At 42.8% G+C, this 15,512-nt stretch overlaps 1 protein-coding gene across 4 annotated transcripts in view; it reads right to left on the reverse strand.

Moving 5' to 3' along the window:
• The window catches only part of fnip1 (folliculin interacting protein 1), a 44,430-nt gene that overhangs the window by 26,090 nt on the left and 2,828 nt on the right, over positions 1–15,512 (reverse strand). For 2 of the 4 annotated variants that reach the window (XM_079847868.1, XM_079847866.1), the window contains exons 2-4: positions 6,086–6,215; positions 1,703–1,825; positions 622–725 (exon numbers count right to left, since the gene is read on the reverse strand). In XM_079847868.1, the coding sequence (XP_079703994.1) occupies positions 622–725; positions 1,703–1,825; positions 6,086–6,215 (357 nt within the window). Of the gene's footprint in view, positions 1–621; positions 726–1,629; positions 1,655–1,702; positions 1,826–6,085; positions 6,216–10,610; positions 10,811–15,512 lie in introns of those variants that run through there. The other 2 variants (XM_079847867.1, XM_079847869.1) reach the window with 2 other exon arrangements.

Consider the following 15,512-nt stretch of genomic DNA (forward strand, 5'->3'; position numbering starts at 1 on the left):
CACACACACACACACACACACACACACACCTGATCAGCACAGACTGTTCATCATGACAAGTAACTGGAGTTACGTAATCAGATTACTTTTTCAAGTAACTAGTAAAGTCACGCGTTACTTTTTAATATCTCAAAATATCAACAGTTACTTCGTCAAACACGTAACGCTAGTTACTTTGCCCCAGTTAATGACTGACAGCTCTCCTGTCCTCATGTGGAGAGAATTAAAGTGAGTTGTGTATAAACATGATGGCTATTTTAGTTATTTTTTTATGCACTCGTCTCACTTGCACGAAAACATTCAGTGTTCCTCAAAATGAATAACATTTTACGCAAAACTTTTATAATTAACTATATTAAATGACACAAATACACTTTATGTATTTAATCTCACTTTATTAACCGATGTCTTTGCTGCTGACCTTCGATGATCTAATTCAACCGTACTAATGAGCAAAAATGACTTTAGATTAGATTTAGAAATAAGAGTGTTAATAAGCCCAGCCCAGGTGAGAGAAAGTAACGCAAATAAAAAGCAACGCAATTAGTCTCTTTTTTTGGGAGTAATGCATGAATTTTAAGAGTAACCTCCCCCAACACTGAGCGCTCGCCTCGGCCTCACCTGATCTGGTGGATCTTCAGCGTCGAGCCTTTGTAGCTCATGGCCACCGAGCCGAACATCATCTCCCCGAGCATGTTAGCGTCTGACGCGCACCGCGACGAGGCCTGCGGGAAACACACACACAGCACAGTTACAGTTAGTTTCAATATACAAAAGTTAATAGTCCCAAACTAAACTGGTGTGTGTGTGTGTGTGTGTGTGTGTGTGTGTGTGTGTGTGTGTGTGTGTGTGTGTGTGTGTGTGTGTCCAAGCAACACACAGTGGTGTTTTGTTTCTAAAATGAATGACATTCAACGAATGAATGATTCATTGATCCATTCATAAAGACAGTAGCTGTGTCCTCATCACTCTAATATAGTGCACTTTAAGGAGTGAGTGAATGAAAACGAGTGACTCATTAAATCAGAGACAGTAAAATTACAATACTAATATTGTTGTGTTAAAGTTCCACTGTGGTGTAAATCCAGCTTTTAATGTTGTTTATGTGTCTATGTGGTGTTTTTAATCTGCTTTAAGACAAACCATGTGTAAATTCATAAGTCGACAGCATTGCTGAGTATTTCCTCCTTAAAACTGCAGTGAACCAAAGACAGTCTCAAAAACACGCTTTGAAATCGCTGGTGTTTCTGACGTCACAAACTACCTTGTAACCAATCAGATCAACGTGTGATCGTCAACCAGTGGATCTCTGAGCTGAGTGAGTGAGTGGAGGCGGGGCTCATTTGAATATTCATAGAACCACGCATACTAAATGAGGCAAGGGTGTCGAGTTACATTCAAGATATTTTAAGGCATGAAGAATGTGTCATTTAAATATGTAATTTTGGTGATCACAGATGAGATTTAAGGGATAAATGATTGACTACAGGGGGACTTTAATAGTCTGCACTAATCTCTCTCTGTGTCGACTACTGGCTACTCGATTCAACTGAAAATGACACTTTTACTGGAGTAATATTTCAATAGGGTATCAGTACTTTTACTCAAGCACATGTGTGTGTGTCTCACCTGGAAGCGGGTCTGGTCTCTGGGCTCGGAGTGTGTGTGTGTGTGTGTGTGTGTGTGTGTGTGTGTGTCTCACCTGGAAGCGGGTCTGGTCTCTGGGCTCGGAGGAGCTGCTGTCCAGAGAACTGGAGCTGCCACCCGTGGGTCTCAGCGCACAACACTTCCCGAACACCTTCCCCTGCGTCTCCACACACACCCTCTGCAGACAACACACACACTCTCAGAAAACCTTACACAGACACACTCAGCAAACCCTACACACACACACACACACACACACACACACACACACACACACACACACACACACACACACACACACACACACACACACACACACACACAGCAAACCCTACACACACACACTCAGCAAACCTTACACACACACACTCAGCAAACCCTACACCGTCATTGTGAAAACACATTTAAGGTTATCTTCGTCTGGAGCGCCAGTTAATGTCATTAATCATTTAATCAAGAGTCTGAACTGAATGTGACACTAACGCAAAATAACACACCCATCCTCAGCTCGAGCGGCGTAATGACGCATGATCAGGTGTGCACTGCCTTTCACACGCTTGGGGTCAGTAAGATTTGCTTTGTTTTGTTTTATTTTGGGGGGGGGGGGGATAAAATAAATTAACACTTTTATTCATCAAGGATGCATTAAATTAATTAAAAATTATAGTAAAGACATTTATAATGTTACAAAAGATTATATTTCAAATAAATGCTGTTCTTTTGAATTTTCTATTAATTAAAAAATCCTGGGGAAAAAAATTGTCCTCAACTGTTTTCAACACTGATAATTAGGGCTGGACCCGAATATTCGTTCGGTGGGTGGGTATTCGATCTGAAAATTTGACATTAGAATATTGTTGTTTTTTTTTTTGGTTTTTTTTTTTTGCACACCTGGGTTCCTCCGCGAAACGGTTCTCATTCGCGCTTGAATAAGGCCGGCGACACACTGGCTGCGTGGCGTGAGCGTTTTTATTTCGGCTCCATGTTAACAGGCTGGAGTTTGCACACTGTGAGACACGCGTCTCAGGCAACGGGAGTGTTCTCTGGCTAGAGCGCAGAACAGCGGAGTGTGTGTGGACAGAAGCGCATGAGAACAGCGGAGTGTGTGTGGACAGAAGTGCAGAACAGCGGAGTGTGTGTGGACAGAAGCGCATGAGAACAGCGGAGTGTGTGTGGACAGAAGCGCATGAGAACAGCGGAGTGTGTGTGGACAGAAGTGCATGAGAACAGCGGAGTGTGTGTGGACAGAAGCGCATGAGAACAGCGGAGTGTGTGTGGACAGAAGTGCATGAGAACAGCGGAGTGTGTGTGGACAGAAGCGCATGAGAACAGCGGAGTGTGTGTGGACAGAAGTGCATGAGAACAGCGGAGTGTGTGTGGACAGAAGTGCATGAGAACAGCGGAGTGTGTGTGGACAGAAGCGCATGAGAACAGCGGAGTGTGTGTGGACAGAAGCGCATGAGAACAGCGGAGTGTGTGTGGACAGAAGCGCATGAGAACAGTGGAGTGTGTGTGGACAGAAGTGCATGAGAACAGCGGAGTGTGTGTGGACAGAAGTGCATGAGAACAGCGGAGTGTGTGTGGACAGAAGCGCATGAGAACAGTGGAGTGTGTGTGGACAGAAGCGCATGAGAACAGCGGAGTGTGTGTGGACAGAAGTGCAGAACAGCGGAGTGTGTGTGGACAGAAGCGCATGAGAACAGCGGAGTGTGTGTGGACAGAAGTGCAGAAGCGCATGAGAACAGCGGAGTGTGTGTGGACAGAAGCGCATGAGAACAGCGGAGTGTGTGTGGACAGAAGCGCATGAGAACAGCGGAGTGTGTGTGGACAGAAGCGCATGAGAACAGCGGAGTGTGTGTGGACAGAAGCGCATGAGAACAGCGGAGTGTGTGTGGACAGAAGTGCAGAAGCGCATGAGAACAGCGGAGTGTGTGTGGACAGAAGTGCAGAACAGCGGAGTGTGTGTTTTGTGTGAAGCTGCGTTGCTTTGACATTGTGGAAAATAGAATAATAGAAACAAAATGTATTAGCCTTTTTACCAGTTATTATCAATCTAAATTAATCTAGTTTTTAATTTAACTTAATTTCGTTTTTCTTTATTTAAATTTCGTTTTTCTTTATTTAAATCTACCCTTTACTGTGTCAGTAATTTGTTAGTCAGAAAAATATTAGACTACCTTAAGTATTGCTTAAGTTAACAGACCTGTGTGTGTGCGTTTTATATCACTAGTGCAGTGTCCGTTCTCGGAGCATATAAGCCCTGCCCGCGTGAGGTGCGCCGCTTCCCGCTCGCGCTGTTCTGTAGTTTACTAAAAGTTTATTAATTCTGAACGTGTCGCGTCTCGCGTGTCCATCTATATTGCACCAAATGTGACACTGCACTCCTGTGTGAAGTCGATTGGATGAACGGTTCTCGAAATAATCAAAATGCAAACGGACATACAGACACATAGAGATTCCTGCCTTTATTAGAGAGAAGAATATGTTCAGCCCCCTCTCTCCGAAGCTTCGAATATTCGATGTTCATTACTACCGAAGCTTCGAAGCTCAAAAAATGGTATTCGGACCAGCCCTACTGATAATAATCATCAGATCCTCATATTAGAGTGATTTCTGGAGGATCATGTGACACTGAAGACTGGAGTAATGATGCTGAACATTCAGCTTTGATCACAGGAATAAATTACACTTTACTAGATATTCACATAGAAAACAGCTGATTTACATCGGAATAACATTTAACAATATTACTGTTTTTTTTTGTTGTTGTATTTTTACTAAAATAAATGCAGCCTTGGTGAGCAGAAGAGACTTCTGGAGCGACACGAGGCGAGTGCTCATTTCTGGGGGAAGACTTTGAACTGCTCTGTAAAACATTCTCAGGAAAAGTGAAATGATTATTTGGGTCATGTTTTGGCGAGTGTATGCTGGAGTTAATGTGACGTCATGTGACAGAGCGTGTACACACACACTTTGTATGCTTTAACTTGAATGCAGTTTATCTCCAGTGTATTCAGTGAATGTGATTGAATAAAGAGTGATCTGTGTGACGTGTTGGAGTGTGTGTGTGTGTGTGTGTGTGTGTGTGTGTGTGTGTGTGTGTGTGTGTGTGTGTGTGTGTCTGTGTCATTAACAGCTCATGCCGAGCCTCATCTGCCCTCAAGAGCACAAAGGAACTCGATCATGTGAGACGGTCATATGACTTCCTTAACAACTCGTGAGCAGGGCCGTTTGCTCTCTCTCTCTCTCTCTCTCTCTCTCTCTAAAGTGTCATGTGACTGCAGCTTTAGCGTCTCCAGAGCCTCTCCCCAACACACACACACACACACACACACACACACGCTGTTCATTATTCATCTGGCTGCATTACACACCAGCATCAGCTGGAACCCGTTGACCGCAGTCAGGTTTGGAAAACGTTCATTTTTGAGTCAGATCATATGTGTGTGTGTGTGTGTGTGTGTGTGTGTGTGTGTGTGTGTGTGTGTGTGTGTGTGTGTGGTCACATGACAGCTCATGACAAACACCCTGCAGACGTGACCGAGAGCGAGAGCAGAGACACGCCTCCCGTCATGTGGATGTGAAGGAATGCACACACACACACACACACACACACACACACACACACACACACACACACACACACACAAATTCTGCTTTAATAATGCAATAATAATCCTTTCAATTATAATTGGACTTTGACGTTGTGTTTTATTCATACCAGATGAACTGTGTTCTTATCCCATGTCCACTGGTCTCCTACTGTTATGTGTGTAAGGATGGATGAATTCACGCGGTGTAAATCTGACAGATTCTCCTCGTTATATCATCATGAAGGTGTTTAAACGACAACACATTCACTTCCATATATTCGACAATCGGAGTATATAAGATAATTCATGATACAGTTACCAAGTTTGAGAATATTTTTGAATAAACAAGGAAAATGTAAATAAATGTGATGCACACGTGTGGCCGTAATGTTCTAGAAGAGCGGCTGCTGTAAACTGACACAGTTACTCAAGTGTGTACGGCAGTATCCTCCGAGTCTCACACACTGTGCTAACCACACACGACACGATAAAAGGCTCTTCTCCATGTTAATCAGTGTTTGTCCTATCCAGCCGCGACGGAGACACGCGACGACTATTTCAGAAACGGTTTCTACTTTTCTGTGACATCGCGCTGGAGCAACACACACAGAGGGTGGTAATTAAAAAAACTAATTACTTCTTGTGGCCTGCGTATTCACAACGAGTACAAACAGCGATGCAGATTAACACTGGGTGATTTCCTAGGCAGAGATTGACTTGGGACTATATTAGGGCGAAGCACTGCTACTTACACTGCTACGGTGTAGCAGAGCCTTTACGATTAAGTAACCGTGTCGCGGGTAATAGTGAAATCGGTTAATCGCTGCATCCCTACACACACTCACCGTGACGGGAGCGTCTTCCATGCTTCTCTTCCGGGTGTCGGAGTCGAAGAGGACGTTCCTGCCGCGCCGCTCGCAGTCCTGATACACGATCAGCCGGATCTGACTGGGCTCCAGCTCCGGCGAGGACCAGCTGAGGACACACACACACACACACACACACGAGTGAGAACCATAGACTGTATGAAAATATGGAAAATATGACTCTCTTTTGGAGCCGGCCTCTAGTGGCCAGTCGATGAACTGCAGTTTCAGTCACTTCCGTGTTGAAGAGCGAGAGAGAGGTCGTGTGGCCGCAGAGAATCTGCAGGGTTTCTACAATCACATACAAGGCTTTCCCACGTTCATCTGTGTTCAGTGTGTGATGCTGCTGTTTGAGCATGAAGAAGTGAGCTGTTCTCTATATCAGTGTCAGTGTTCCTGAACTCATTGTAGTCTTGAGTTTCTTCTGGGAACGAACACGTCACAATATTCCTCATTATAATAATTAATGCGCAGAATAAAGGGGCGGGGCCTGGTTGAGTGAGTCAGTAGTGTGTTAAACTGGCGGTTATGGTAAGGGGCGGGACATTTCCCAAACACACTCGAAGCGCTCGACCAATCACAACACACTGCTCCAGCCGACCAATCAGAGCACAGTGTGCTTTTCAGAAGGAGGGGCTTCATAGAGACAGGAAGTGAACAGAGCGTTACTGACAGACTGGGAAGAGACACGGAAAACTTGGACAAATCCTGGAAATGTAGTTAAAAAAAAAAACAACGAATTTATAGTATGGCCTAATGCAGAATGTCATAGAATTATGCACATTTAGGAATAAATCAAATGTAGGGCTGCACACTTACACCGAGATATGGACTAGTGTCTGTCTTACACTACACACTCAACGACGTCCCACTATATGAGGACACATGAACTTCATCAGATTTTCTGAGTGAGTGTGTGTGTGTGTATGTGTGTGTGTGTGAGTGAGTGAGTGAGTGTGTGTGAGTGTGAGTATGTGTGTGTGTGTGGGGGGGGGGGGGTTATTTCTGTGCTCTACAGGGCAGGTGAAGAGAGGCTGTTTACTGTCACATTCCCAACGACTGGACTCATACACACACATCATCCACTTCATCAGGAGTACAGACAAACAACAGCGTCATTGTGGGTGACCTACCGTCCTAAAGACACACACACTCACACTCTCTCTCACACACACACACACACACACACACACACACTCACTCACTCTGGGCTTTTGCTTAAACACTCAATAGCAGCGAGAGTCTTTGAAATTCCTCAAATGAGCCAAGAATAACTTCACTACACACACATCTATCTCTCTCTCTTTCACACACTCACTCACTCACACTCTCTCTCTCTCTCTCTCACACACACACACACAACAGCTGAACACAAAAACAACATGACTCACAATCTCAAATTATGAAAACTCAATCACAGATCGTAATCCTCCAGCTGATCTGAAGACTCATGTCTGTGCTCTTCTGTCATCAGTGTTAATCGCATCACCAGCTCCTCTCTCACACTCACACACACACACACACACACACACACACACACACACACACACACACACACGATAACAGCGATCATGAGCACAGAAGAACACTTTACGGTTAAAGCAATCACTCAACAGTGATGAGCAGTAGATCAGTGATCGGACAATATATTTAGCCAAGGCTGGTATGTGGCTTTTTTTATATATATATTAAATTGCAATTATTTATTTTTATTGAATTAAATTGTAAATATTTAATTATTTTTTAATTATCAGGCGATCAGTCTGTGTGTCGGAAGCGGGACTTTATCGTGGCAGAGCTGAGAATGCCAGGATTTGAGCTGTCGTTCTCCATCTTCATTAGTTCAACAGTTGTTAAACAAAGCAAGTAATCGGCATGTGGGAAAGTATTACTGACTGCGTTTGCATTTCTATTATTAGCAATAGCAAGACACACTAATACACTAGCAAACACCATCAGCATTCAGCAAATATGCATTTAAACAAGTTTCTGAATATGTAATCAGTTCCCCGAACCTGGCAAACGTTGGCCAATCCAGCAGTGAGATCCTCTGAAGTGTGTATTTGTAGCATTAACACACACACACATGTACTCAGCTGTCACTGGACACGCTTCAAACACACACTTTAAATCCTTTTCTTTCAAGTTATTTCAAGTTATGTTCACACTATGCTGCACTACAGTCACGTTACGCTTGCATTAGCACATAAAACATGATTCACACACAGGCTTTTAGATCATTCTTTTGACTTTTATTATTAAAGGTGCTCTAAGCGATGTCACGCGTTTTTTAGGCCAAAACATGTCACATCCAGCAAACATCTCCTCACTATCCGCTCGCTGCCGGTCCCCTGAACACACTGTGAAGACACGCGGTCTCTGCAGACACCACAGGCTCCACAAACGGCAAGATAAACAAACTGGCCCAGCCTGGACCACGACACATAACAAACTGTGTTCCAGCCAATCACCGACAAGAATGATTTGGGGGTGGGGGAGGAGGGAGGAGGGGGAGGGGACGGGATGAGGAGGAGGGAGGGTCGAGCTAGCCTCCGTTTTGTTTGACAATACTTCAAACGAGAGAAGAATTCAAGGACTTTCACACTTTTTCCAACACTTCAAAGCTATAGGCCAAATATCATCCAGTTTAATGCTATGACCTTATATATGCAATTACATCAGAAGAAATAATTACATTAAGGAAAAATTAAGAGGTATCCCTTACAATATCAACATCACTGTTTTCTCCAGAGCGGCTATATACATGCATATATATATATATATTAAAAATGAAATAAATAACTTTAATCACAGAAATGAACCATCACTGAACGAACTTAAAGGTGCCGTAGAATGGATTAGGCTATTTAATTATTTTATAATGTTTCCTGGGGTGCCCTTATAATGTTAGTATGTTTTTTAGATCAAAATTTGTTATAATTTAGAAATAAAAGGCATATTTCCTAGCCTGATTTCATTCCCTGGATTGAACACTGTTTGAAGGGGCGTGTCTGCTGTGAGACTTCAGTGTAAACACCCACTGCTGTGATTGGCTGCTGTGAGACTTCAGTGTTGTTGCCCTCTGCTGTGATTGGCTGACATGCTTGCATATGAAATATCTGGCATTACATGTAGAGCTATCAGGAAAACTTTTACTATTACAGCTTTTATACGTTTTTACTATTACAGCTATCGGGATTAACGAATCATGAGAAGTTTTTTAAGTATTTAGATTATTCCAGCATTGAGCAGATGACAGCCTGTTGATCGCGTGAATGAAGATCTTATCACTGCAACGCGATCTACTGATGCATAAACAGTGTTGAACGACTTTGAGAGAAAGATTATCTGTCTGAACTTGAACAATTACACATCAGAAATTCACATAACCCACTGGTTCTCCAGAGGCTCGGATGAAGGAACTAAAAAAATACTTTTGTGTTCATTTGTACATCCAAACACTGAGCGACTGCCATGCTTCGTTCGCTCGTTTGCAAGCCACGATGTCTCTCGAGGAAAAAACAATATCGCGCTGGATCTAGATAACACAGTGTAAATTAACGTTAATAAAATCACTACTTACCGCTTGCGGGAATATAACGTTAGTTGAAATTGCCCCCTTCGTCCGTTTGAGACGCCAAGAGAAGCCTGGCTGATATGTTCCAGGTTAGAAAAACAGTCCGTGGTGAAACGGGCAGAGCAACTAACAACTTCGAATTAAACTGTAGCGGTATCAGATTATAGATAGATCTGCCATTTTCCCTATGATCCTCCTCCTGCTTGTTTCTTCACCTGCAGAACTTCTGATGATTCGGCTGCGCAGTTCCGCCTGGCCTTGAACATGGGCTGGCATATGCAAATTTTTAGAGGCGTCATGTCCATGTACTGAACTCTTGTTATTTAACTATGCCAAGATAAATTCAATTTCACATTCTAGGGCACCTTTAAGCTGGACTGTGACGCTGTTTTCTTCTAGAAACAAACTCTGTTGCATTATTCTCCTGATATCTCTGTAAAGCTGCTGTGAAACTCTGTGCTGTAAAAAGCGCTGTATAAATAAAGGTGACTTGACAATACTTTTTAAGGGAAAAGTACTTAAATTACAGTAATTAATTACTTCGTAATGCACAACACTGCTGGACATCCGCATAAATTAACAATTGCAACAATTGTTTAGTACTAGGCTACTACTATAAATAATATGGTCACACTTTATTTTAAGGTGTCCGTGTCACAGTGTAATTATATATTTAAGTACTGAGTAATATTAAGCAACTACATGTACTATAGGGTTAGGGTACTATGGTAAGCACATGTAACACGGACAGTAAAATAAAGTGTTGTCAATAATATTCATCATTACAGTAATAACGACTGCCATTTCCCCCACATTAGACTGTGAAGATGAGGATCTCTGTCCTCATTACAGTGGATTAACTGTTATTTCAGGAGGAGTCCTTAATCTGCTGAGCGTTACACAACACACCCGAGCCGGCGTCAGTACCTGTGTGTCTGTGCGGCCGGACCCGCGCGCGTCCCCATCCTCACTAGTCCTCCGCACACCGCGCTGATGAGAATAGCGCTGAGCTAAACTCACAGAACATCATGAGTGTGTGAGGCGAGACCCAGGCCGAGCTGGACCTCTCCAGCGAGTGTGTGTGTGTGTGTGTGTGTGTGTGTGGAGGTCAGACAGGATCATGTTGTTACGTAAAGAAACCATCCAGACCGTGACGCAGTTCCTGTCCGCTAGCCGCTTCTGAACGCATGCATGGGAATGTTTCCAGGCCACATTCCTCTCAGCTCCACCAGAGCCAACGGGACAATAATAGCTGGAGGAGCAGCTGGTCAACACTCACTCAGACTCCAGCACTGGAGACGTCTACATGCTAATGACCCGTTAGTGATCGCATCGGCGGCTCAATCGCACTGAAAGCCTTCATATAAACACCTTAATCGATCCGATTGAGCTCGATCACAATGACATTTCGATCGGATTTAAAGCGGTGGTGTTTTATTCCTTTTCCAATCCGATCGAGAGAACATGTGAACACTTGATCGGATTAAAAAACGAAACTGAAAGGACTGCGCATGTGCAATGATGTAGAAATAGCGTGATGACGTAGAAATGGCGTAATGTAGAAATGGCGTAATGATGTAGAAATGGCATAATGCCGTAGAAATGGCGTAATGACGTAGAAATAGCGTAATGATGTAGAAATGGAGTAATGCCGTAGAAATGGCGTAATGATGTAGAAATGGCATAATGCCGTAGAAATGGCGTAATGATGTAGAAATGGCGTAATGACGTAGAAATGGCGTAATGCCGTAGAAATGGCGTAATGCCGTAGAAATGGCGTAATGACGTAGAAATGGCGTAATGACGCAGAAATGGCGTAATGATGCAGAAATGGCGTAATGACGTAGAAATGGCGTAATGACGTAGAAATGGCGTAATGACGTAGAAATAGCGTAATGACGTAGAAATAGCGTAATGATGTAGAAATGGCGTAATGATGTAGAAATGGCGTAATGACGTAGAAATGGCGTAATGACGTAGAAATGGCGTAATGATGCAGAAATAGCGTAATGATGTAGAAATAGCGTAATGATGTAGAAATGGCGTAATGATGTAGAAATGGCGTAATGATGTAGAAATGGCGTAATGACGTAGAAATGGCGTAATGACGTAGAAATGGCGTAATGCCATAGAAATGGTGTAATGATGTAGAAATGGCGTAATGATGTAGAAATGACATAATGACGTAGAAATGGCGTAATGTAGAAATGACATAATGACGTAGAAATGGCGTAATGACGTAGAAATAGCGTAATGATGTAGAAATAGCGTAATGATGTAGAAATGGAGTAATGCCGTAGAAATGGCGTAATGATGTAGAAATAGCGTAATGATGTAGAAATGGCGTAATGATGTAGAAATGACATAATGACGTAGAAATGGCATAATGTAGAAATGACATAATGACGTAGAAATGGCGTAATGACGTAGAAATAGCGTAATGATGTAGAAATGGCGTAATGACGTAGAAATAGCGTAATGATGTAGAAATGGCGTAATGACGTAGAAATGACATGATGTAGAAATGGCGTAATGATGTAGAAATGACATAATGACGTAGAAATGGCGTAATGACGTAGAAATGACATAATTACGTAGAAATGGCGTAATGACGTAGAAATGGCGTAATGACGTAGAAATGGCGTAATGACGTAGAAATGGCATAATGACGTAGAAATGGCGTAATGACGTAGAAATGGCGTAATGACGAAGAAATGGCATAATGACGTAGAAATGGCATAATGATGTAGCCTAGAAATAGCGTAATGACGTAGAAATGGCGTAATGACATAGAAATGGCGTAATGACATAGAAATGGCGTAATGACGAAGAAATAGCGTGATGACGAAGAAATAGCGTGATGACGAAGAAATAGCGTGATGACGTAGAAATGGCGTAATGACGTAGAAATGGCGTAATGATTAGAAATGGCGTAATGATGAAGAAATGGCGTAATGACGTAGAAATGGCGTAATGACGTAGAAATGGCGTAATGATGTAGAAATAGCGTAATGATGTAGAAATGGAGTAATGATTAGAAATAGCGTAATGACGAAGAAATAGCGTAATGACGAAGAAATGGAGTAATGCCGTAGAAATGGCGTAATGCCGTAGAAATGGCGTAATGATGTAGAAATGGCATAATGCCGTAGAAATGGCGTAATGATGTAGAAATGGCGTAATGACGTAGAAATGGCGTAATGCCGTAGAAATGGCGTAATGCCGTAGAAATGGTGTAATGATGTAGAAATGGCGTAATGATTTAGAAATGACGTAATGTAGAAATGACATAATGACGTAGAAATGCCGTAATGATTAGAAATAGCGTAATGAAGAAGAAATGGCGTAATGACGTAGAAATGGCGTAATGACGTAGAAATGGCGTAATGATGTAGAAATAGCGTAATGATGTAGAAATGGAGTAATGCCGTAGAAATGGCATAATGCCGTAGAAATGGCGTAATGATGTAGAAATGGCATAATGCCGTAGAAATGGCGTAATGATGTAGAAATGGCGTAATGTAGAAATGGCGTAATGCCGTAGAAATGGTGTAATGATGTAGAAATGGCGTAATGATGTAGAAATGACATAATGACGTAGAAATGGCGTAATGTAGAAATGACATAATGACGTAGAAATGGCGTAATGATGTAGAAATAGCGTAATGATGTAGAAATGGAGTAATGCCGTAGAAATAGCGAGATGACGTTGAAATAGCGTGATGATGTTGAAATAGCGAGATGACGTTGAAATGCGGGTTCATACCTGTGCATGACAACGGCTCTCTGGATCAGAAGATCTGAATGTTCGCTGTGATTCAGGAATAAGATTGTGTGCGTGTTTGAATCCAGATCGCCATATTTTAACGATTAATCACGCAGCGCTAGTAAAATCTCTTGTACATTCCTCCTTATTGTCCTAGAATAACTACAGACACACCACAATCCACACTCACATGAGAGAATGACACATGCTGACATCATGATCACAATCATCTCATCTGACACACTCTCTCCGGTCATGAGCACACAGAAACACACACTTGAAGACAGCACCCATTTAAAAAAACAGTGAAGTCACAGAATGTGTCACATTTTTAAACTTAATTGAACACTTAATCCAGTTGTTCTCAAACTTTTTTGGTCACTCGCGCCTTAAACATTTATTTTTTTTTAAGTACTAATTAAAACACTAATAGGTCTGTAGTTTCCTACAGTTTCATATCTATACATGACAACAGCTCTCTCTGGATCAGAACACAGATCTGAATGTTTTCTGTGATCACTGCCATGCGTGAGAAGAGAGTGGAGCAGATCAGGATGAGGTCAAGAGGTCATGAGGTCACAACACACACTCCAATACTGCAGCACTGAACTGTGTTTGATGTCTTTGACCCTATCTACACTACACTGACCCTATCTACACTGACACTACCCTACACTACACTGACCCCCACTGACCCTATCTACACTACACTGACCCTACACTACACTGACACTACCCTACACTACACTGACCCCCACTGACCCTATCTACACTACACTGACCCTATCTACACTACACTGACCCTATCTACACTACACTGACCCTATCTACACTACACTGACCCTACACTACACTGACCCTATCTACACTACACTGACCCCCACTGACCCTATCTACACTACACTGACTCTACACTACACTGACACTACCCTACACTACACTGACCCCCACTGACCCTATCTACACTACACTGACCCTATCTACACTACACTGACACTACCCTACACTACACTGACCCTATCTACACTACACTGACCCTACACTACACTGACCCTATCTACACTACACTGACCCCCACTGACCCTATCTACACTACACTGACCCTATCTACACTACACTGACTCTACACTACACTGACCCTATCTACACTACACTGACCCCCACTGACCCTACACTACACTGACACTACCCTACACTACACTGACCCTATCTACACTACACTGACTCTACACTACACTGACACTACCCTACACTACACTGACCCCCACTGACCCTATCTACACTACACTGACCCTATCTACACTACACTGACCCTATCTACACTACACTGACCCTATCTACACTACACTGACCCTACACTACACTGACCCTATCTACACTACACTGACCCCCACTGACCCTATCTACACTACACTGACTCTACACTACACTGACACTACCCTACACTACACTGACCCCCACTGACCCTATCTACACTACACTGACCCTATCTACACTACACTGACACTACCCTACACTACACTGACCCTATCTACACTACACTGACCCTACACTACACTGACCCTATCTACACTACACTGACCCCCACTGACCCTATCTACACTACACTGACCCTATCTACACTACACTGACTCTACACTACACTGACCCTATCTACACTACACTGACCCCCACTGACCCTACACTACACTGACACTACCCTACACTACACTGACCCTATCTACACTACACTGACTCTACACTACACTGACACTACCCTACACTAGGGATGTTGCGGTGACGGATTTTTTCCACCGGTTAATCGACGTGTAAAAAAACCGGTAATCCCGGTGTCACCGGGGTTGCGTGTCGGGGATTTCGCATGGCCGAAAATGCGGACGTGCACACGTCTCAATTTACTTTCACTTTAATTAGCGGCAATTCAGTAGCATTTGTTTGAATTAATCATGGGTTAATTTATTTTATTCTTAATAAAAATACACAAAACAATAAGACACTCGCTTGTAGTAGCCTACACATCTTTATTGCAAAATGAATAATAACTTAACACACCATGTAAAAAC

This window comes from Squalius cephalus, assembly GCF_949319135.1.
Source record: "Squalius cephalus genome assembly, chromosome: 17".
NCBI classification, from domain to species: Eukaryota; Metazoa; Chordata; class Actinopteri; order Cypriniformes; family Leuciscidae; genus Squalius; species Squalius cephalus.